We start from the raw sequence: 24988 nt of genomic DNA on the forward strand, positions 1-24988 counted from the left end.
TCACTCAGTTTACAATCTAGAAAAGAATATTGACAAGTAAACATTAATTATAATAGGAAAAATGTACGGTACTGGAGGGACACTAGGAAAACTCAGGTCAGGGAAGGTTTTATACTTGTAAAAAAAGCATGCATGTTCTGTTAACTCTGTGGGTTATGTTTCTAGGAGTCTTGATTACCAGTTAGAAGAATGTGCCATAGAAAATGGTATCAAATTGAAGATTCAACCTCTTCCCTAAAATATGATTGGGAAATATCAAATATGCTATGGTATATGTACAATATTCACCTACTAAAGAAATAACACAGTACCTAATTGGATCCACATCCTTCATTTAAAGCCCTTGGGAATATGTGTGTTTCAGAATTTAGAATTTCTCAAAAATCATAAAGGCAATATGATGTATATGTAACACCAGCTGTTCTAGAAATGCACAATGTAAACAAACACATGAATATTTCTGCAGTGAAGTACTGCACTCTCGATCAGGTTTTCCTGCTACCTGAGTTTGCAGAAAACTTATAAAAGTATTTTGGCTTTTAAGAGCTTTATGAATTTTGGAATTGTACATTAAAGGATTAACAGCCTCCTTTTCCATAAAAAGGTAGTTGGACTTGGTAAATTAACAATAAGGATGCCTGGTGAAAATTTTACACTATTGTTATGCCTATGATACCAGTCATTCATTGAAATTAAGGGGAAAGATCTCACCCACTCCTCATTGATGGTATATTGACTGTCTCTCAGTAGTGGGGAGCATCAATGGGAAAAAGTAGACAATATTCATATGGTTTCTTTACCACAGTATGTCTAAGAGATTATGGCACATCAAAAGCTGTTTAAGTTTTAGGGACAAAGGAATCACAAAAGAATGAGAACTACTTTAAGTAGGAATTTTGATAACTTTATCGAATATTAGCCTCTCCAAACTAATATTTATGCCAAGGCTCAGGTCAGGGTAGTGTTGTGTATATGCTGCTTTATAATACCAGTAGGTATAATAACTTAATGGATTAGTCTGAGTTTATTTTGAGGAACTTTTCATAGGGGAGCTTTTTATATTTCAATATTTTCTCCAAAACTTTGTTTCATTATAAAGTTTTTTTCCAGACTTTCATAAGTCAGTTAAGTTCCATGTTTAGCGAGATGCATAACCACCTATTAGTTGGGTTAAATAAAAAGAAAAAAATCAAATACCACACATTAAAAGATTTTTTGAAAGAGGGATTTGTGGTTTTATTTGGAAAAGATGTCCTTTTATTACAGGCTCCAGCCAGCTTTTGAGGGATGGGCCACTAAAGGAGAGGACAAACTAGAAACAATTAAAACTATTTTTAGAGCATCAGGTTTTCATTGAAGCCCAAATACAAGCTGTTTTGACCTTCTCCCTAAAGACTTTTTTCCTCACAATTCCTGTGAATGTGATCACTGTTTTAAGCAAAGCATTTTGCCTGTCATAAATAAAAACCTATACTGATTGTATGCAAGAAAATGAAGTCAAATTTGTATAGTTTCAGTGCTTAAAAAAAATAACTATGAAATCATAGTCTCTAAAACATTCTCACTTCCTTACATACTTTCAAATATATAAGCACTGATGGTTAATTTTTAGCCAGTGCAAAACATTATAAAATTATAATTTTAATCTTTAAAAAATTGCTCTATGTATACATCTTTTACCAACTAGAGTGCAAATTCTGTGAGAAGAGAATCTGGGCTTGCTTGTTTGTTTGTTTGTTTGTTTAAATCTGCTGTTAACAAACAGTGTTACAAATGAGCAGCCTTCTTTAAACATATTTACATAGTTTTTCAATTTTAAAAAATTCCTAAAAAATGAAAAACTTAAGTTTCAAGAAAGTGTGCCATTTTGATTCTAAGTATTGCCAAATTGTTCTTTTTTTTTAAATTTTTTTTTTCAACGTTTATTTATTTTTGGGACAGAGAGAGACAGAGCATGAACGGGGGAGGGGCAGAGAGAGAGGGAGACACAGAATCGGAAACAGGCTCCAGGCTCTGAGCCATCAGCCCAGAGCCCGACGCGGAGCTTGAACTCACGGACCGCGAGATCGTGACCTGGCTGAAGTCGGACGCTTAACCGACTGCACCACCCAGGCGCCCCCCAAATTGTTCTTTTAAAAAGTTAAATCAACAACTCATAATTTATAAGAATGCTGATTCCGCAATTTTCACTACTATTTTGTATTATTAAGGTTTGAATCTTCCAATCTGAAAGATGAAAAATTACATCTCATTTCAATGTGTACTTTGATGATGAATAAAGTTAAGCAGCTTTTTATATTTTTATTTGCAATATATTTTTATTTGAACTGCCTGTTCTAGACTTTTCCCATTTTTGTATTGTATTATTTATTGATTTTTAAGACCTCTTAAGATAGTAAATAAATCAGCTTTGTATTAAATGTACTGTAAACATTTTTCCCCATTTCAGACTTCGCTTACATTATATTTTTCAAGAGAAAAGTTATGTTTTGGTTTGTTTTTCTGACAGTGTCAGGTTTGTTAAATTGTGGTATCATCTGATAACTAAGGCAGCTTGCCTTCTCTTGAGTTGCTTATTTGAGGTTTTTTTATTATTATTACTTAATGATTATCTGACTAGAAAAAGTACTAGAAATATTTATAAATTTTTTTTAATGTTTATTTCTGAGAGAGAGAGAGAGAGAGAGAGAGAGAGAGACAGTGTGTGAGTGGGGGAGGTGCAGAGAGAGAAGGAGACACAGAACTGAAGTTGGCTCCAGGCTCCGAGCTGTCAACCCAGAGCCTGACACCAGGCTCGAACTCACGGACCCGTGAGATCATGACCTGAGCTGAAGTCAGCCGCCCAACCAACTCAGCCAGCCAGGTGCCCCTAGAAATATTTATAAACGTGATCTTTGTGTTCTTTTTTTTTTCTTCTAAACAAAAGGTTGTTTTTGTTAATTGGCAGCCCAATGGGTTTTTATACCTTAATACTAATTCAGGTTGGTTTATCTTCACAAATAAGCTATTTAGTCATGTTCTTCAGCCATAAATCTCCCCTTCCAAAGTAAATATCCTGCATAGATAGAACAAACAGGATCAAAACACAATAGAAAGCTTGAATGCTTAGGTGCTGGATTGGCTTCATTTGTGTGTGGGAGATGAAAGGAAAGTACCTGAGAGAGCCTTTACTGTGTAAGGAAATCTGTCTCTTTCAATTCAAATCATTGTTTTAAATATTGTGAATACTTAAAGTTGTATAGCCTTGATGTGTGATGTTAAAAAAACAACAAAATAAATAATTCTTCCATGTTTGTATAGCATATGTCCCCTTAATTTATTTTTCTGGGCAATTTCTTGCTATGAGAAATACAATGATAAAACTTGAATAATATACATACTGAATATAAATACTTTACAGCCACATAGAACTTTTAAGTTCTCTGTCAGTCTCATGGAATTCCTACATCTGGGGAGAGTTCAGCAAAAAATTAGTGAGAATGGGAAGAGAGAGAAAGAGGTTACATTTCTGTCTTTTAAATGCCCTCTTGTTCACTTTAGTAGTTATGTACATGTGTTCATCATTACCAAGAGATGTATTAATTAATATTGTTTTGATAGGCCATTTTAAAAATGCTTTTTAATCACAAATAAATGTTTTTCAAATTACTGAAACAATTTACATTAATTCCTGAAAAAAATTTAAATATCGCTAAGCACTCTGGTTTCTCTTCAGATCATATAAACATTTTGCCTTTTAAATATCACCAGGCAACTTGGCATTCTTACAAAATGTTTTCGTATATCACATACAATTTTATAATCTAATTCACTTAATATATGATGAATAACTTTATGTCATTATAATCTTTTACTATGTAGTTTAAATGGCTTTAAATCTATTGTATGATTGTATCATAATTTATTTAACCCATTACTGTTACTGTTGAGTTGCTTTAAAATACTGCTGCAGTGGACAGATTTGCAGCTAAATATTTGCACATATCTGCAATTACTGCGTGGGACACAGATTCCTGGAAGTGGAATTATGAGTTAAAAAATACTTAGAATTGCTAGAAAAGGTTTTAATTAATTAGAAAAACAATTAGACTATAGAAGTGCCATCTGAAGAACTGCAGATTTTAAATCTCTTCGGGTATGTGGAAAAAAGAGAAATATGGTGCTGAGTGTTTTATAGTGGAGAGATAACGTTTCATCTTGTCCTCTAATTATAAAATACATTACCATAAATACTTTCTGTGGTAAGAATGACCTAACTTTGGGGCTCCTGGGTGGCTCAGTCGGTTAAGCGTCCGACTTCAGCTCAGATCATGATCTCACAGTCTGTGACTTAGAGCCCTGCGTCAGGCTCTGTGCTGACAGCTCAGAGCCTGGAGCCTGCTTCAGATTCTGTGTCTCCCTCTCTCTCTGACCCTCCCCCATTCATGCTCTGTCTCTCTCTGTCTCAAAAATAAATAAAAACATGAAAAAAATTTTTTAAAAAGAATGACCTAACTTGTAAAAGCTGTATATAAAAGTATATACAGTGATAGCAGGAATTTAAATTGAATGTATTACTTATGGTACAAAAACCGAGGCAATTTTTTCAAACTTTCTAGCCTTTTTTAATAACGGCTTTTTTCATAGCTGTCAAAGACACTGGCACATAATAGAGCAGAATGATGTGAAGCCATAAAAGGCAGAGTGTGTGTCCCATCAAAGAGCTGCCTTACAGTAGTTCAGATTGAGAAAGTTTAAACAGGAGTTAATAGCTTGTTTTGAGGATAGTAAGTCATCTACTGTTCTCAGTAAACATGTCAAAATAGTGGACCAGCACTTGTGACAGGTTAATATAAATGATTTAAGACTTTGGGTGTATGTATATAGCATTAGAAGCACGCTGCCTATGAAAATTTTTTGGCAAAAAGGTAACAATTATGAGTAAGATGAACTCTTTTCAACTGTTCCTTTACAGCTGGCAATACCTTTTCACCTCTCCATTTATTTCATTGTAAGCACGAATAGAAAAATTTCATGGCCCGACTACATAGTACCTGGAATTAAAGATATATTCTCTCTTCTTGAAAAGATACGGGATCTTAGAGATAAATGGGGGAGGCAACAAATGTGGATTTTATTTTCATTTGTTACTTTTATTACAAGATACAGAGAAAGACTGTAAAAACTCACACACACACACACACACACACACACACACACACACACACACACAAAACAGTGTATCATGTACTTAGCACTCTTTTAAATTTGGTGGAATAAATAAACAGTGTGCCATAAGGCTCTTGCCCATAAGAAGTTTAGGGCATTGTTGTTTGCTTGTTTCCAAATACTGTTGCAGTGAACACACTTCTAGCTAAAAACTTTAGGCACAAATTCCTGGAAGCGGAATTGTTGGGTTCAAGAGTATATGACATCTTGTATCTGTATATAATGTTAATAATATATTTAAAAATATATATATGTATATATTGCCTTGTTTTTTAAAATTATTTTATAGTATAGAATGGAACTAAATAACCTATTAATTGTTCAGGGCAGGTAGTACAGGGAGAGGGAAGGCCTCAAGGAAATTGAACTTGGCCTCTAGAATGGGTGGCGTATGAATAAGTAGAGAAGAAAGAGAGTGTAGAAGAGGAGAAACAGCACAAATGAAGCAAAGGTACACCTGTGAATGTATTATATAAGAGGAGATAGTTTAGAAGTCAGCCTGGCAGGAGTGCCCCATCCTGTGGGATTATATCGGATAGGTGGGGTGAGTTGAATTACTATGCAAAGGCAGATTTCAGGGGTTAGGGAGTAAGAAACTAACGCGGAGTTTTGAAAGCAGCAAAGGTCACTTGAAAGAAATAGCATTTTAGGAATATCAGGCTCACTTAGCATTGGGGAAGATTAATTGAAGCAGTATGGTTTTAGAAGTCAGAGTACCAGCTAAGGAGCAACGGTAATAATATAATAACAGACAACTGATGTGCTGGTATAGGCTGGTAGCAGTGAGAATGGGAGAAAAGGATTCATATCAGAAACACTATAGAGAAAAACTGTGATCTGGTGACTAAAGAGATGTGAAGGGTAAAGAAGTAGTCGGTATTTTAAGATTTTCTGCCTAAGAGATAGGAACAACACAGTGCCGTCAATAGGATGTCTTTTAGTTCAATGCTAAGAACTAATTTCATTTTCTTTTTGTATAACCCTAACTTATAAACTTATGAGAAAAAATATTAAGTTGAGTTTGAGAACACTACTGTCAGATGGCAGATATAAAACTCATCAAAATTGGCTTCCAGAAACTGAAGAGCAAAAGAAGGGAAGGCTTCTAAGGATTCTTCTCAAAGAATAATAGAAATACCCATGAGAATGTCTTTGGAATGATAGCTATTTAGATTATATAACTCTATTTCCCAGGTAATTAAACTCTTTCTGTGGAGTTTAGTGCTAAAAGTCAGAATGTCCAAAGTTATTCTGAATGATAAAGATTATTCTGAAGAGCTGTATCTCAAGCCATTCAAAGAGAGGCCAAATGTCAAGGCTGTGGTTTGAGGCATCATTCTTCAAAAGGCAATAGGTAACTCCTCTACTGGGCAAATGGCAGATTATTTCCTGAGGTGATATCATTGGTGATATCTGAATTATCTGAACCAGGCTGGTGGGTGAATACTTAAAAGTCCAGATATAAGCAGCTGAGAGCAGCATATAGAAAGAATTTTTAGAATTGTTTTATTTAAAAAGGCACATGATGAGGATAGCTATTAGCAAAGATTTACAGCAGTAATTCATTCCTATCATCTAGATTATTTATTCAAAGAAATATTTCTACCAAATTTAGGTAACAAAATACATACCAGAAGATGTAAACACTACCATATTGTCCAAACCTAAACTAAACTGAGGAAAAATAACAAATTATAATTCATGTTTCATGCCTTATAGAATATCTGAAAAACCTTTAGGATTTTATCAGAAGGCAGGTTTGAGGCTCTTTTCTTCACACTCAGATGAGAATTGCTCTCCAATTAAGACAGAAGAATAGTTTTCATTGGCTTTACAAGTGGCTCTTGGGTACTTAGTTAATCATAATTATAAGTCCTTATTTATTATCTTTGCTGCCAAATGTATGGTAGTTTCTAGAATATAAAAATCTATGTATTGTTAATAGTGCAAATACTGTAAATCTAAAGGAAATCATATGAAAAATCTATCTTGGTGATTACTCACTGTAAATAAATTAGAACATAAGTATAATTCACATTTAAGACCTTTGTAACTCAGTGCCTGAAGCAGTTTGCTAATGTCCTGTCAGCTGTGTCTGTATGTCACTAACATACTACCAATGAATAATCTAGATACTGAGAATAAAGCCCATTAATCCCTAATACTAACACTTTAACACATATAAGAAAGATGTATGTGATTTAATTTCAAGTCTTTTATGGTGCTTGAAAAGTATTAACTGTGAAGTGAATGGATATTAAAGAATGGAAATTACATTTACAAGTGGCATATAAAAATCAGAAAGAAATGAAACTCAGTCAGAAATGCTCATCTTTCTATGCCTCCAGAATTCTTTATCTATAAAGAATATATATATCTATAGATATAGATATATAAATATACAGATATCTATCTCTATATATATATATTTGGAATAGACACTGTTTTTGATATGAAAATACAAACTTCTTTTACATATGTAGTATTAATCTTTATAGCATCTTCCCTTTTATATGTTGTTTAACGGCAAGTTTAATTAAATAATGTATGTTCTACGGCGCCTGGGTAGTTCAGTAACTCAGGTCATTATCTCATGGTTCATGGGTTCATGAGTTCAAGTCCCACATCCAACTGATAGCTCAGAGCCTAGAACCTGCTTTGGATTCTATGTCTCCTCTCTCTGCCCCTCCCCGTTTGCACTCTATCTCGCTCTCAAAAATAAATAAACATTTAAAAATTTAAAAAAATAATAATAATGTATGTTCTGTGACTATTATGTGTCAAACTTTTCAAAGAACTCTGCCTTTTCATGGCTATATTACTTTGCTAAATATGTTTCAGAAAGATTAATTTCTTTTATTTACATAAAGAATTTAGGACTCCATATACAATATCTGAGTCCAATAACATATAGTTTTAAACTGCCAGAGATAAGCAGTGACTACCTAGAAGTTTCATAACATCATGAATGCGATTAAACTGCAAACTTCTATTTACTATATCCTTATCTTGAAACCAAGGATCAGTTCGCCATAGGAAAAAAAACTTTGACAATATAATTGAACAGTTTCAAAAACACTTAGAAAGCAATGACTTATCAGTCTTAATTTTCAACAAAAGACACTCTGAAAATAGTGAAACTAATATTTTAAATAGGACAGTGATACAACCAACAAAGAATCCATTTTAGTCTAAAAGAAATAAAGGATTTCTATATGCTTTCAGATGTAATTTAAGCAAGTGTTCATATGGATTGTCCTAAAAGCTGGGAAGCAGGGGCAGAACACAAAAACCAGAATAAGAAAAGGAGGAGGAATCTTCCCACAAATCTGCATCCTTTTTGAATATACCAGTATCATACCCTGGTTCAGTTCTTAGAAATCAAGAGTTTTAAATGAAGTAATTTAAATGGTTGACCTGTTATCAGCTTGTCTTTCCCATATTTTGTCATGTGCCTGCTTATCAGTAATCCACATCCGTGGCAACTTCATTCCTTTGTGTGCTTCATTTTTTTTTCTCCTTGCAAGTTATGAAATCAAAAAGAAGAGACAAATTTTCAGAATCAGTAATTCATTAATGTTATCACATTAACTAAATCCCTCCTGAAGCAAAAAGGATAACCTTAACTTAGTTCTCACTTAGGGTGAAGTTTCATTTAAGATCTTTCCCACCAAGCTCCCAAACTCCCTCCATTTAAAAGAGAGGAATCTTGGGGTGCATGGGTGACTCAGTTGAGCAACCAATTCTTGATATCAGCTTAGCTTAAGTCATGATCTCAAGGTCGAGGGATCGAGCCCTCTGTGGGCCTCTGCACTGAATGCGGAGCCTGCTTGGGATTCTCTTTCTCTTTGTCTCTCTGTCCCTGCCTCACTGGCACTCTCATACGTTCTCTCTCTCTCTCTCTCTCTCTCTCTCTCTCTCTCTCTCTAAAAATAAATAAATAAACTAAAAAAAAAATAACAAAATGACAAGAATCTATTCAGATAACTGCTTATTATATAATCTTCTTCTGCAAGGGCCCTTGACTAAATAAACTATTTACTTCAGGGGCGCCTGGGTGGCTCAGTCAGTTAAGTGTCCGACTTCGGCTCAGGTCATGATCTCACCGCTCATGAGTTTGAGCCCCGCGCTGGGTCTGTGCTGACAGCTCAGAGCCTGGAGCCTGCTTTGGATTCTGTGTCTCCCCCTCTCTCTGCCCCTCCCCCGCTCATGCTGTGTCTCTCTCAGAAATAAATAAATGTTAAAAAAATTTATTAAAATAAATAAATAAACAAACAAACTACTACAGATCTTCACATGGAGTAACTTGCTTTCTTTATTTTTGAAACCTCCTTTTAAGGGTCATCATCAAAATTTAAATCTATTTTTTAGAATCGAGAATGTAAATGAAATTCCTTCACTCTTTATTCCCTGTGTGTGTGTGCATGTGTGTATAATATCTATTCAGAAACAACTAAATAATATCCCGTTGATGTTTGAGAGCCTGTTAGGCTAGATACCAAGTACCAGTTACTTTATGAACAGAATACACATTGTACTTGCTCTCATGGAGCCTCATGGGCCTTTTACTGGTGTTGAGTTTTCTTGGGAAACTTACATATGATTTGAATATCCTTTCATAGACAAAGTGAGAGTCCAATAAAATTGTCACTTGATCTTAATTCATCCTATTATCTCAATCACTTTCTGATGTTAAATTAGGGGCTTAAGCAAAATAACTCTATTATCTTCTCTAAGTCCTTTTCTAGTGCTGCCATAGACTAATTGGAATCCACCAGACTATGTAGACATCTAATTTACTAACATTTACAAAAAACATTTACTAAGATTTACAAAATCTTAATCTCTGGGTAAAATGATACCAAAGTTATTATTTTAAAATCCAAAACTTGAAATAAAATTACCTTAGAGATACAGTAACAAAGGAAATATAGCTTTACTCTTTCTCCATGTTCTAATTGTAAAATGAGATGAAACAAATGTAAAGAATGCCAAGTTTTACATTAAATTTTGATTGTTAAATGTTTAACTTTTATTTTTACTAGTCACGTAAATTGATACTAATGACATTATGATTGATTGACAAGCCTGATTTTTCAACGTTACATGGAAGATGGCAAATGTTAGTCTACATTTAAAATAAAGGCAAGTTGGCTCCTGGGTGGCTCAGTCTGTTGAGCATCTGACTCTTGATCTTGGCTCGGGTCATGATCTCACAGTTCCTGGGTTCAAGCCCCGCATCAGGCTCTGTACTGGCAGTATGGAGCCTGCTTAGGATTCTCTCTCTATCTCTCTCTCTGTCTCTCTCTCTCTCTTCGGGGGGGCCCCCCCCCCCACACACACACACCTCTCGCTCACTCTCTCTCAAAATAAATACGCTTAAAAAAATAAAATAGAATTAAGTTTTCAGTGCTTGTCTACACATTGAATAAGGAATGTGCGTATCTAATCTAAGCAGAGTTGAGTGTGCATGTACTAAGATTTTTTTAAGTTCTATTTAATCTCAGAGATAAAGTTTACTGCTTAATTTCTGAAGGAATGATAATTCTTTAAAGATAATGATACCTTCTAAGTGATAATGCTTCATATAATGACATCAGAGGAGCTAAATTAATCTATCCATGTTATTTTACCCTTTATTATAGTTACTTGAAATATTTTTTTATACAGCAAAATGGTTTTGGGGAAATTATTGAATTGGATTTGACATGAAATTTATGCTAGAAATCAACAAGCTAATTAGTAAATGGTTAGTCATGATGCATTAAAACTAAATATTGTTGACTGTATGTACCCAATTTGTTGTTTTTCTTATTTTTCTTTTAATAGTGTAGATGCAGCCAAAAGTATGAGTTGACAACAAATAGGGACAATTTTATATGCAGACAGAGATGATAGTCACATTCCTGGTTTCATTTAAGAGATAATGCAATCCCCAAGATATATCTATTTTCATACCTATCAATTGATATTTAAAATTTCAGTATCAGGGGGCGCCTGGGTGGCGCAGTCGGTTAAGCGTCCGACTTCAGCCAGGTCACGATCTCGTGGTCCGTGAGTTCGAGCCCCGCGTCGGGCTCTGGGCTGATGGCTCAGAGCCTGGAGCCTGTTTCCGATTCTGTGTCTCCCTCTCTCTCTGCCCCTCCCCCGTTCATGCTCTGTCTCTCTCTGTCCCAAAAATAAATAAAACGTTGAAAAAAAATGTTTTTAATTTCAGTATCAGAAATAAACAGATTTAGGTTATGCTTTGTTTCATAATAGAATGCAGGAACTCTTAGTAGCCTTTTTATCAATCATATAACACTGTTCTCAGAAAACATTTTTTTTAAGCCAGTATTAAGAATCAAGGGGAGGAGAATGCGAGAGGATTAGACTCTTAATGGGAAGCAAGAGAAGTACCATTGGATCAACTTCTGCGCAGCATCGGTTTTCACTTTTGGTTTTTGGTTGTGGTTTTCTCTCTCTCTAGATGTCTTTATTACTGGTGGAATTCTGTTTCAGCAGTTATCACTACCAAATTATTTGAGGCTCTTTGAGAAATAAAGACAAACTTGACCACTCTCACAGTGCTGCCCCATGATTGGCCCAAACAGAACAAAGGTTACTTGGACTACTTTGTAAGAGGTGTAGGGAAGGCATGACCCAAAATCATTATGAAAACCATAATAATTTTGTAAACTTAAAAAAAAATTTTTTTTAATATTTATTCATTTTTTGAGAGAGAGGGAGACAGCGTGAGCTGGGGAGGGACAGAGAGAGAGGAAGACAAAGAATCTAAAGCAGGTTCCAGGCTCCGAGCTGTCAGCACAGAGCCCAACGTGGGGCTCAAACCCATGAACCATGAGATCATGACCTGAGCCAAAGTCGGACACCCCACCAACTGAGCTACCCAAGCACCCTTGTAAACTTTTATTTCCTGAGTATCATCTTGTGTTTGGGATAGTAGAGGTTGCGAAAACTATGTATACTTAATTTACATTACTGATTTGAAAGTTATTTTTAGGTCAAAACTAGAGCTGAGAATGCACCACTTTTGCTAAATGCAGCCTTTTCAACTGAATGTATCTAAACAAAACCTAGACATGTACTTTACTTCAGCCTATGAAGGCTGTAGGTTTACCAACATTTCAGTACTTGTGGGCATTCTTAAATCTCATGGCAATCATAAAGTATTGGAGAGACCTAAACACAGCAAACCAAGGAGGTAGTAAGAGGGCCTTTTTAAATGCACTCTTTGGTATCTACATAATCTCAAATATTTTACGAGGATTAACGGGAGACAAATGCTTGATACTAATTATTATATCCATGTAAATTTATCACTGACATGTTAACCAGGCTAAGATTTGTAACACAGTCCTTTGTCAAGACTTTTTAAAAGTTTCCCTAGACATTTGCTTTGGTAATATTTTTCTAAGAAATTAACAAATACCTTTTAAATCTGCTTTATTATAAAAATCTTAAAAGTGGTGCTCATCTAGAATTCCTGTTTATTGGGGCGCCTGGGTGGCGCAGTCGGTTAAGCGTCCGACTTCAGCCAGGTCACGATCTCGCGGTCCGGGAGTTCGAGCCCCGCGTCGGGCTCTGGGCTGATGGCTCAGAGCCTGGAGCCTGTTTCCGATTCTGTGTCTCCCTCTCTCTCTGCCCCTCCCCCATTCATGCTCTGTCTCTCTCTGTCCCAAAAATAAATAAACGTTGAAAAAAAAAAAAAAAGAATTCCTGTTTGTTATCTACTTATAATAAAATATTTGTGAAGTTCTTTTCAAAATATTTTGTATGGATTTATATAGTAAACAATTGTCCTATATCTTCTTTCCTTCAGTAAATTGGCCTGGTGATTGACTTTCTGTATTCTTGCCAGTATCAATTTTTTCCTCATTATCTCTAGTATAATTACATTGGAAATCTTATTTTTGCTATTAATATTACAATGTCCTGTTCCAGATAAGTAAATTATGCCCATTTCCAGATTAGCCACAATTTATTATTAACACTGAGTTTGCTAACAAGAATATAAAAATGTATTAGGCTTTAAATTTTATTAAAAAAACAAGATACATTTGTAAGTCCATATCCATTTAAAAAATGATATCTTTTTCGGTAAGGCAAAATGCATAATACCATCATAGTATTGTTAAGTTGGTAATATTTTGGAATTTATTATTTGCTTTTAATAAAGAATGACTCGCGGACTTTCCAGTGAAGCGTTTCAGTAAATATATCTTGAATGTTGAAACACAGGTAGACCAACCCTTAAAATTAAATTTAAAAATAGAGTAAATGCTATGTGCTGTGAACCATACCAGGCATGATATCAACTTAAGCAAGCAATGGTCTACAAATTCATCATATTTGCCAAATACCATCACAGCCCAGAAACTCTTGTTTCCATGCCACAGATGATCAGATTAGACCTATCTGGATATTTGTAAAAGCCCAAATTAAGCTCTTTAGGTACTCTAATTGAAATAGTTGAGTGCTTTTGGATGGCACCCTACAGCCAGTCCAGTTATGTTAGTTGCAGACCTACTCACTGATGTAGCCACTAAGGACTGATTATCTCTGGCAGCCAGGCTGTTCCCAGTTACCCATACTTGGTCTTGCAAGTCTAGCTGCATCTCAGAAATTAACCTCTATAACTGGTAGGTAAGGAGGAAGAACTCTAATATATCTTGATTTTAACAGTCATTTGGCAGACTATCTCAAAATACCTTTGTGGACAAGATCAAGAAGGGATTGCACAGTTCTGGTAATTCATAGCTAATTGAATAGGAATACATATTATGACCCTGTAGGGTTGTCTGTGAGAGTTTGTCTCAGTACTTTTTTTGTCCAACATATTTCAATTACCTAAGTTAAAAACATAAAAGGTAAGTTTATCATAACTACAAGAAGTGATAAACTCTAGATGCCAAAAGATACTAATTTGCTGGAAAAATGGGCCAAATTTACCAAACTGAAATCTAGCATAGATAAAGGTAAAATCTTGCTTTTAATATCAATATTATGGAATAAAAATGGCCATGATTTTTTTTGCAACTGCGCCTGTCAAAATGTGGAATTTATTTCCCTGCCCTTTGAATCTGGGCTGTCCTGTGACTCCCTTTAACCAAGTGATGTTGTACAACTTTTAAGCAAGGCCTCAAGAGACCTTCCTGAGTTCAGTATTACCCTCTTGCTGATGTGTTCACCAGGTAAATAAGTCTGGGCTCATCTGGTTGAGAATGAGATACCACAGAAAGAAAGAGTCCCAGCAGAAGTCAGCACACCTGTCAGGCACATGACCACCCCACCCCAACTGACTGCAGCTGAATGAGTGAACACGGGCAAGGCTAGCAGAACCGCCTGACTGCCCCAAGCCCGAATGGACGTGAGTAAATAAAATAGCTGCCTTTTTAAGCCACTATGTTTTGGGTGGTTTCTTGTGCAGCAATAAATGGAAAAGAAATATTAATCGTATATGAAATAGAACAGACTTGGCTTGGCCTGATAGTCAAAGCAGGCTAGCGTTTTACGGTTAAGTCAGTAGTGAAACATGGCAGCATTGAAAGAGAAGTAAAAGTCTAAATCAACGAAGGTATCAGGCCCATGTTCCCTTATAATGATTAAACTGGATTATTATATAGGGGCCAATATTTTTAAAGACACTAGACATACCAGAGAATATCAGCAAAGAGTACCAATAATGGTGAGCAGTCTACTAACTTGAATGTACCAGCCATTTGAAGACTGGAAGTGTAAACAATAAAAACCAGTAAAGACTGCTTTCTTAACATTTTGATAACACCTCATATGAGAAATCAAGTAAGGTAATGATTTAAAAGGTATGTCTACGGGGATGAGTGGGAGATCCAAGGAGGTATGTTGAAATAAGGAATAGGGGCGCCTGGATAGTTCACTTGGCTGAGGATCTGACTCTTGATTTCAGCTCAAATCATGGTCTCACTGTTGTGGGTTGGAGCCCTGTGTGGGGCTCTATGCTGGGCGTGGAGCCTGCTTAGGGTTCTCTTTCTCCCTCTCTCTCTGCCCCTCCCCTGCTCGCACTCTCTCAAAAATAATAATAATAATAATAATAATAATAATAATAATAATAATAATACAAGGAATAATTTTTGGCCATGTAATTATTATATGGTTCCCCATTCTTTTCACTTTCTACCAATTCTTGTGTCCACCTTCTTCACCATGACTTTTCAACCCACTCTCCCATCTACTCCTACACTCACTTTTTCACTTACAAACTCTTTCTTCATTTTGTTTCAAATGTAAATAGTCTTTCTTCTTTTCTCAGCTTCATTCTTTCCTCATGTGGTATTTACTTATTTCTTATGTGTTCTTTTTGTGAGCATCTATGTGTGTTCATATTTATATGGCCGTGTCTCTATTTATTCACAAGTATATGTGGATATGCCCATTTTTATAAGCATCTGTGTATCTTTTTAGTTACATTTTGTGGCTAAAATGGAGCAAGAACTTCTTACCACATTGATTACAATTTATGCATGGGAGAATGGGTGCACTCTATCCATTGGCTAATCCGTTGGCTATTCACTTTCATACAGCTCTGTGCTTCCTCCTTCCCCATCTTTCTCTCCTTCTCTTTATTCCTCTGATCTCAGCTCTTTTCAGTCTGCTTTGTGGCACCTTCTTTCCATTGTTACTACCTTGCATCTATCCACAACTTCTACGCTGAATGTTTCACACACACATTCCACCTGAAACAAACTTACCAAGGACACTTGTTTCCTAGCAGCCCAGTCTCTTCCCCATACCCATATACTAGGACAGCAGCCTTTTTCCTGTACCCATATACCAGGAAGGAGAGTTCTTCTCGTTCCCCTTTGCTTCTTTCATACCTTCTACATCGATGTAAAAACACTCGCTCCTTTGAGATTTACACCATCCAGCTTTCTCACTCTGTGTCTCATCTTTTCAGTGATATCTACTGATGTCCTGATCAGTGCCATTTCCTTTAAATGTATTTCAGGCATCTGATTCAATGTCTTCCTTTCTATCTACCCCAACTTCTGCATTCATACTAAGAAACTTCGGTGTCAATGTCAGTAATGTGTCTGTTCCTTTGTCCCTTGAATGCTAATGACTTTTACCTCTTATCCACTTCAACTACAATAGATGTTGGCAGAACTTTTCTAAAGATGAAATCCTAAGATCACACTCGCCTCTCCAACAATAACCACAGCCTTACTCCCAACTACTCTTGCTTTTTAGCTTCACCACAAATTAAGACATCCAGTCTCTTGCTCCTTTCATTCTTTTTCTGAACTGACAGCCCTTTTAGACTTGCTTTCTTCCCTACCCAATCTGAATTCTAGGTTTAATCACTTTTTCTCAAGGACACAGTCTTCTTGTACCTTTGTCTTACACTGTAAGTCATAAACTCTCAATTACTTTTATTATTTCCCCTCCCCATATCTATCCCCAAAGGATAGACCTGATGTGAAAACTAGAAGTCATACTACTATGATGATCAGTAACTCTACAAATTTGCAGTCTCTAGCTATAGCTGGATCATCAATCTCACCTAATATTTCTTTTGCATATTCCAAGGCACCTCCCTTCCTTGTTCACAATAAACATTCAGCATTTTCCTCTAGCCTTTTTCTGTACCCTATGTTTTCATCAGAGAACTTTGTCTCCTACTCCATGGGGTAAATTGAATCCAGCGGACATAAGTTCTGTCAATTAACATCCTCCATACCTAAATTATCCACAGCTGTATTCTTCCTACCTCTTTCCCCTTAATCTCCAAGGAAAAATTGTATATATTTTTTAAGACAGTGCTGTAAACCATGCTTATGATCCCGTCATCTAGACCCTACTTAAAAAGGTATCATCTTCCTGCCTTATACCTTTGTGTCTTCCTCTAGTCTTCTCTCCCATAGTTCACAAATATATTCACATGCCATCAGTTTCTTAAAAAACTTCTTCAGCCATACATTCCCCTATAACTGTAATCCTCTTTACTTTCTAGCCAAGCTCTTATAAAACAGCCTGTACTTAGCCTTCAATTTTCACATTCCTCTCAGGCTTCCTCCTACTTCCATCATGCCATTAAAACTGCACTGAGAAGATGGTCATTTCCCAATTGCCAAATCACATGGGCACTTCTCACTTTGATATTGCTTAACTACTTAAACTGTTGATAGCTGCCTTCTTGAACTGCTCTTCTCTGAATTCTGTGACAGCACCTAGTCTTGATCCATCTTTTACATCCCTATATCCTCAAATTCTTTTGCCAGTCTCTTTACTTTAAATATTTGTTTTCTTTGGATTTCTATCCTATTCCCACATCTCTTCTTCTTCTTAATTTCTCTTTCTAAGCATTTCCATCTACTCCTGTGGCTTTCGTTAGAACCTAGAGCAACCTAGTCATGACCCAACTCTTCAGCCTCAGTTTCTACCATTCTCCACCTCTAACTTTGTGACCCTGAGAAAACAAATGCTATCAATAGCACTTGACACATATCATGCTTTTCATGCCTCTGTGCCTTCACAGGTGTTATTTCCTTTGTCTGAAATGCCCATCCTGCCCCTCTCCATCCCCTCCCTTCTTAAGATGACTATTTCCTTCTTATCCTTCAATACTTAACTCAGGCAAAATCCCAGGAAGGCTTTATATGCCTTTCCTCTCCTCCTCTACCCAAACTAGGTTCTGCTTAATATCTGTGTATCCTTTTATTACAGCATTTATCAGTAACTTGTTGTTGAAGTTATCCATATAAAGATCTATTTCCCCACCCTACTGTTCCTTATAAGCTGGGACCATGTCCTGCTTTTTGAATAATCAATGCCTAGAACAGCACCTGGTACATAGGAATTACCAAACAAATGCTTATTGATTGAACTGAAATATATATCATAAACCTAGAATTCTCTCTTTAAGACAAACTCATATCCAAGTATCTACTTAACATCCTACTTATATGTCCCACCAACACCTCAAATTCATGTGTACCAAGCTGAACTCATCTTCACACACACACGCCCCCCAATAAATTCTTCTGTTCTTCCTCTGCACTGTCTTGGTTAGTATATCACTATCCATCTAGTCACCAAAATCAGACACCCAGTAGTCATCCTTCTTGCCCACCCCATCTCTCCCCATCCTGCCCTCAGAAGTCACTAAGTCCTTGGGATCCTATACTTAGATATCTTTCAAACTTGTCCCCTTCTTTCCATCTACACTGCTGTAGTTTTAGTTCAAGCCTTTAAGTCTCGTTAGGATATTGTTTTTTTATTATAGTAAATCTTCATAACAAAGTTTACCATCTTAACCATTTTAAAGTGCACAGTTATATGGCCTTAAACACATTCATGTTATTGTGCTCACAAAGATTATTTTAATCAGGAGCTATCTGGACTTCCTACCTATAGGCTAACCTGTCTCCATCCCATTCCTACATCTTTGCCATTATAATACTTCCATAATGCAGATGATGTTACTAGATGTGTTAAAACCCACTCACTGCTTCCCACTGTCACCATTAGTGGTTTCTTCACAAAGTTTTCACAGGTCCAAGCTGAAATGAGAAAACTAAATAAATAAAATGTACCAAGTTTTTCTAAATTTTTTCAACTTAATGAATGACAACATTGATCAACATAAATACTGAAACATGCATGGGGGGCAAAGTCAATTTTGCTTTAGATATGCCAAGTGTCATATGCCTGTAGAAAAAGCAAAAGGAGATGTCTTAAAGGCAGTTGGGTATGTGAGTCTGAAACTCAGAAGGGAGTGAGAGTAATTCAAGCCCACGAAAACTCAGAAATATGCCTTAAAAGTTGGTAGTACTTTTGGGAGCAGTATAGTACACCAGAGAGATCAGGGGGGTGGTAATTAGACTTACCATCACATCCTAGCTCCAAACTCACTAGCAATAGGGCTGTGATCAAATTACCCTCTATATGTTTTGGTTTTGTCAACCAATGATAATGTATGTCTACTCTATGGAGTTATCATGAAAATTAAATATGTGCATAATTTGCTTCTCATAATTCATAGCACATAATCAGTGTTTATTAAGAATTATTTACTGTTTAATATATCTCATAATATTCATTAAGAGTGAAAAATAGGGGCGTCTGGGTGGCTCAGTCGGTTGAGCATATGGTTTTGGCTCAGGTCATGATCTCACAGTTTGTGATTTCAAGCCCCACGTCAGGCTCTGTGCTGACAGCTCAGAGCCTGGAGCCTGTTTTGGATTCTGTGTCTCCCTCTCTCTCTGCTCCTCCCCCGCTCGTGCTCTCTCTCTCTCTCTCTCTCTCTCTCTCTCTCTCTCTCTCTCAAAAATAAATAAACATTTTTTTAAAAAGTGAAAAATAAAAGTAAACTGATTAGGAAAATTGGTAAATAACTATGTCGGAAAATTATGTATTCCATTGTAGTATATACACGTTATCTAAATACATAGAAAATATAAAAATCATGTTAATTGAAAAAATAAGATTTCTGTCTAAAATATATCTGTAAGTATATTTTTCAAATTTACTATAGTAAACAGTAGTTTGTAACTATTATTTCCTAATTACGTGCAATGTCATCAATTTACTTTGTTAATGTGTTACTAAAATCTCAGGTGAAATATACCCACAAATACTTTCCCAATTTAACTTAACTAAGAACTTAAGGAAAATTTTTCATGAAGCTAAATAATCCATTAAATCTGAAATCTGTCGCTCTCTAGTAACCGAGCCCTAGTGGAAGTAACTTTGAACTAAGAACAAGGAAACCAGGCCCAGATTTGTTACTGTTTTACTACAGTCCTTGTATAAGGGTTTACTTGTCTGTGCTTCAGTTTCTTCATATTTGAAGAACTCCTAATGGAGTTCTCCTAATGGAGAACTCCTAATCCTAGCTCTAACCCTTTTCCTATTTCATGAAGCCCTTGGGAAACTACTGTTGAGTAACATCTGAAGCAGTTGGAACCTAATTTAATAAGCTACATACTTTTTTAAAGGATATTGTTGATTTGGACAGTAAAGAATAGCCTGCAGGCGAATCCACAAGGTGGTTCGACAGACGTATGCAGCTACCTTCCTGTTGGCACGGTCCACGTCTGGCAGGTGAATTCCATTCCTTACAAGAAGGAATAGGTGCTTCATTGTGTTTCAGAAGTCAGTACGCTTTTACAGAACGAAGTCATTGACATTTTTCTCATTTCTGAGATCAAATTTTCATAAATCATTCAACCTGGATAAACTGAGAATGTGGTTCATCTAGTAATTATTGAAACATAGTAAAGGGCAGTGCAAGATGTGATATTTAAGTATTTCCTCCTAACCTCTTACCTTAGCAAGGCATAAGAGTTCTAAATGGAAATATGTCCTAATCTATAAAAAGGAAACTAAAGTAAGATGAGCCTATTAGCAAAGAAAAAGTCAAAAGAGGCACAACACAAATTCATCTCAATAATTTGGAATGCCATTGATTCTGAATTCATAGTAATAATGATAACTATACAGAGTACAACTTTTCCATTATGAGGAATTTTTTTAATGGTAGTGTAAATCAGATTGTAGGGGAAGGATATAACTAACCAACATGAAAGTAATATTTTCTGCCTTTTTTACAATATATGCCAAAAAATGCTATTAATGGCCTGTCAATGTTTCCACTGGGAGTCATTTTTTAAGTTAATTGAGGTTACTATCATACTTTAACAATACATTTAAAATTTCATCCTGACATTTTTCTTGCCCTTTCTCCAAAATTAGGTTAGTGAAACTTTGTCTTAAAGAATTTATGTAATCCTATATAAATCATCATGTTCTTGTTTTCTGTTAACTGAACTCCATATATGCACAATCATCCAATAAACTTGAGCTAACTTTCAGTGTTGCATGTAAACCAGAGTGTGTGACACTAAGAATACCCTCATTCCTTTAGGGTCTAGCTCTGTGCTATGTTTATTTGCAAAGGACCCTCATGCATGGATCCATATAAATGAGGCAAGCTGGAGCAGACTAGACTATGTCGCTCACCAGTCTTTGAGGAAGAAGATTGTGTATATATGAAAACTGGAAGATTTCTGTGTGTGTAACATCAAACATGATTTTTTGTTGAGGTGTTATGCTTTCCGTAAAAAAACATAATAACAGGAGAAAAATTAATGGTCTGATTCCATCATCTCTTCTCAAGCAAAATCTCACTGATCCACATGAATGTGATCTCCCTCCCGTAGAGTAGCCTAAGAACACTACAGAATAGACTTTTGAACTTTTGACTTTATTTTCAAACTTATTTTTAACTATTTTTAAACTTATTTTTAAAAACTATTTTTAAAATTTTGACTTTAAGTGGTGAGTTTTTAATCAATTAAAAAAAATCACATATCCTTGATTAGAAACTATAGAGTCGTTGCTAGCCTATTTACATTACTCAGAATAGAAACTTCTTTTTAAATGTAGTACCAAAAGTCTGGTTTTATTAGCATCAAACCATTTGTGTATACTTAAATTATTTTCATGCCACTAAAGCATGAGTTTTTTCCAGCTAGCTACCTAATTCCTAATTATTTTCATCAGCTGACTCTTTGAAAAAGGAAGAAATTTAATGCATATGAATTGTACAACATAATAATTTGTTACTTATTTACCTAAGTAACAGGTGTGAGGTTGATAGTATTTCTGAATTAAAATATGTACTTCTTAGGTAAAAATCAGTTTGAAACTGCTCTGCATTTAATGTGCCATCTTCGCATTGCATAATAAATGATTCATTCACAGCCTTCATGCAAGCAGGTAAATGTAGTGAAATGAGTATGTTATATTTTTTCATGTAGCGTCTAAAACTGACATAATCTGAAGATGTGGGTTAAAGTTTGTGTTGTTACTGTTTTTTTTAACCTCAGATACGTGGCACTCTGCACCAGTGTCTCTTGCTGACAGTAATGCTTTGTCTCGTAACACGACTACCAAGACTGCTTGGTCACAGGCAAATACTGTTCTTTTTCAGCCAAAACATTCCTGACAATAATTGTACTTTTTGTATCCTTTTTTTCCCCCTCCCCCCACCTGCCCCCAACCTAGGCTGGAAAGGCTGGTGGACGTCCTGAGGAAGAAGGTTGGAACAGGGACCATGAGGACAGTGATCTGACTGAAAAAAACGACAGTCTGGGGAAGCAATCACATCTGGTGACCAGGCTGCTTCATTCAACACTGTGTAAACACTAAAGCCTTAACTTAGCAAACAGTTGTTAGAAGTGGGACACTCCAACCACATTCCAAGCTGAGATAAAATCAGATCACAAATGTTTAACCACTTTGCTGCTGACTTATTTATCCAAATGTATTAACTACAGACTTTTACCAATGAGTAGCTATAAAGTTGTAGCTTATTTTGTAACTATTTTATATCACTCTATTTGATATAAATCTTTTTACTGAGAGGCCATTATAGGTCATATCTTCACATACAGCCCTTTCTGAATCAAAATGCAGCAAAGTAAATATTGTCTAAACCTTAATCCATTGTGTTAGGTCAGAACTTCAAATACGTGCATTTTTCAATATAGTTTATTTCTTAACTGATGAGAGCAGCTCAGACATGAGAATGTATAGTCTTCCTCCAATGCATACACATGATCTTTGTTAATATTAAAGAATATTAAATATAAATACCAAGAATTAAATGTATAATTTGCTCCAATAGTTTGGTACATTAAAATTACATTAATCAAGGAATGATTTTTGTTTCACTACAAATAATACAAACTGTTTTCAATAAAAAAGAGGATATTGTTCATGTGTACTTATGGATTCATATTGTCGATGTTTTTAATGTTGTGTCTGAATAATGATCTAAACTCTATTTAAACTGTAGAAATTGCCAAGTCTGTCTAATAGGCTGGGACACCTCTGGCTTGAAAATTAGCATGTGCCAGCATGACTCTCAAAGGCAAGAGGCCATCAAAAACGTTAAGTATTCTTTTTGATTATCTTTATTTAGATTACCATTTGAATTTTTGTTGTGAAGGAGGGGAATCCAAGATACGATATACAGTAAAATTGTAATGTAAAAATATAAGGATGTGGAAAAAAGAAAACTGGCAGTTTGGCTTGGTTACCTGCTTTTCCTTTTATTTAAAAAATTGAAATAGTAAAGCATAACAATCACTTCTAGTCATATGAAATTATGAATAAAACCAAGATTTATGTATTTGGCTACAGAAAAAAATACCTTCTTTATTTTTTAGATTGAATAGATGAGAGGCCAATAGAAGATGACTGTGGCCACAACAGGATGAAATAGGCAAGTAGAGATTGAATTCGTGAGAATTTTGTGGGAAAGTGAAAATTTTTCCAAGCCCATACAATATTTTAATTTAGCTTTAAGACCGAGGTAGATTCTCTACCATTGCTTATTTTCAGGACAAGAACAGAATAGTTTATTGCACCATGCTTTGGATACACCAGTGGAGATTATTCATGTGATTTTTTTTTTTTTTACTCTTGCAGGAAAACATAAGGAGCTTTATCATAGGGCCACAAAAGAATCATAATGTTAACAAACTCGATTTCCTTCTCATGGAATTTTTTAAACTCCGTGGCCATTAGAACCATTCCATTAAGTTCAAATTTAGAGTTTACTCATGTCACCTGCTTTTAATTATTTTTTTAAACTATTAGAATTAGAAAATAAGGAGCAACAAGGGCTAGAAATAAGCTAACTGGATTTCTTCTACAGTCCCAAAGAGATTATAGCCTTTCATAGGCCAGTGACTATATAAATAGAGAAATTTGAAATAATGTGGTCATGCATGGAGTCTCCCCTCTGGGCTGTCATGGAAACATGTGGGAGCCCCTGTGTGAAGGAATAGTGCCTTGCAAATCATGCAGGTAAGTAAAGAGGAACAGTTCTTGTCACAAAATAGTCCATTCCTGAATCCTCTTCAAGTAAACCACAAGTAAACCTGAATTTTCAGGTTAGTCCTAAAGAACAGACAAATCTTTGCTGAGTTATTTTGCTTGGGGTTTTATAAAACACACAGTAAGCATAAAGACATTTTACAGCTTCCAAACATCTCTTTGTGTACTGAAATGATTAGATTAGAGCAACCAATTCCTGTAATCAATATCCAGAACTTTGAAAGAATCTGATAGTGTAAAGTTAAATTTATAAAACAATTCTAACATTTACTATTATCAGTGTAGGTAACCTCCGCCAAAATACCACATCCCCTTGAAGATGAGTTGTCTACAAAATTACAAATGCTAAGTATTTCAGCTAAATATTATCATTAATTGATTTCTTATACTTAAAAATGTCCACCAACAATGTTTCAAACCGTCTTCACTTTTGTTCATATGAAGGAGTTACCTAGCTTCTGAGATCGGTTCTCTAAATACTCGGTAATATGATGATGATGGTTTTAGTGCTGTTGTTATTATTATTACATTGTACAATTGAAGAAGTAGACTCAGAATCCTAGGAATTTGCCAGGGACTGGCGAGGACTTACAGCTGAGGTCTTAGGACTAAACTCCATGTAGCTGTAGTTCTCTAAACCTTTCTCTAAGGAAAAAAAAGACTGAAGATTTTAACTCTTGCAATTTTTATTATTATGCCATTTCTTTTCTACCAATACATATGAATTCACCAACAATTGAGATTGTATGCATTTCTTTTAGTGAAGTACAATAATGTGAACTGCATGTTTAAATAGCATCACATTTTTACTATCTCTCTACAGTGTTACAGTAGCAGCATGCTTTGCCTTAGGCTACAGTCATTGGGAATACTGTGACAATTCATTGTTAAT

At 35.5% G+C, this 24988-nt stretch overlaps 1 protein-coding gene across 6 annotated transcripts in view; it reads left to right on the plus strand.

Annotated features, from left to right (window-relative positions):
- MIPOL1 (mirror-image polydactyly 1) overlaps positions 1–24755 on the plus strand; it is a 330717-nt gene extending 305962 nt beyond the window's left edge. For 5 of the 6 annotated variants that reach the window (XM_040476974.1, XM_040476973.1, XM_040476972.1 and 2 more), the window contains one exon: positions 22258–24755. In XM_040476974.1, coding sequence (XP_040332908.1) covers positions 22258–22324 — 67 coding nt within the window. In that variant the 3' untranslated portion in view covers positions 22325–24755. The remainder of the gene's footprint in view (positions 1–22257) is intronic. The other variant, XR_005790835.1, reaches the window with a different exon arrangement.
- Positions 24756–24988: the final 233 nt, after the last annotated feature.

This window comes from Herpailurus yagouaroundi, unplaced genomic scaffold (assembly GCF_014898765.1).
Source record: "Herpailurus yagouaroundi ecotype Mexico unplaced genomic scaffold, PumYag 141, whole genome shotgun sequence".
Classification (NCBI taxonomy): Eukaryota; Metazoa; Chordata; class Mammalia; order Carnivora; family Felidae; genus Herpailurus; species Herpailurus yagouaroundi.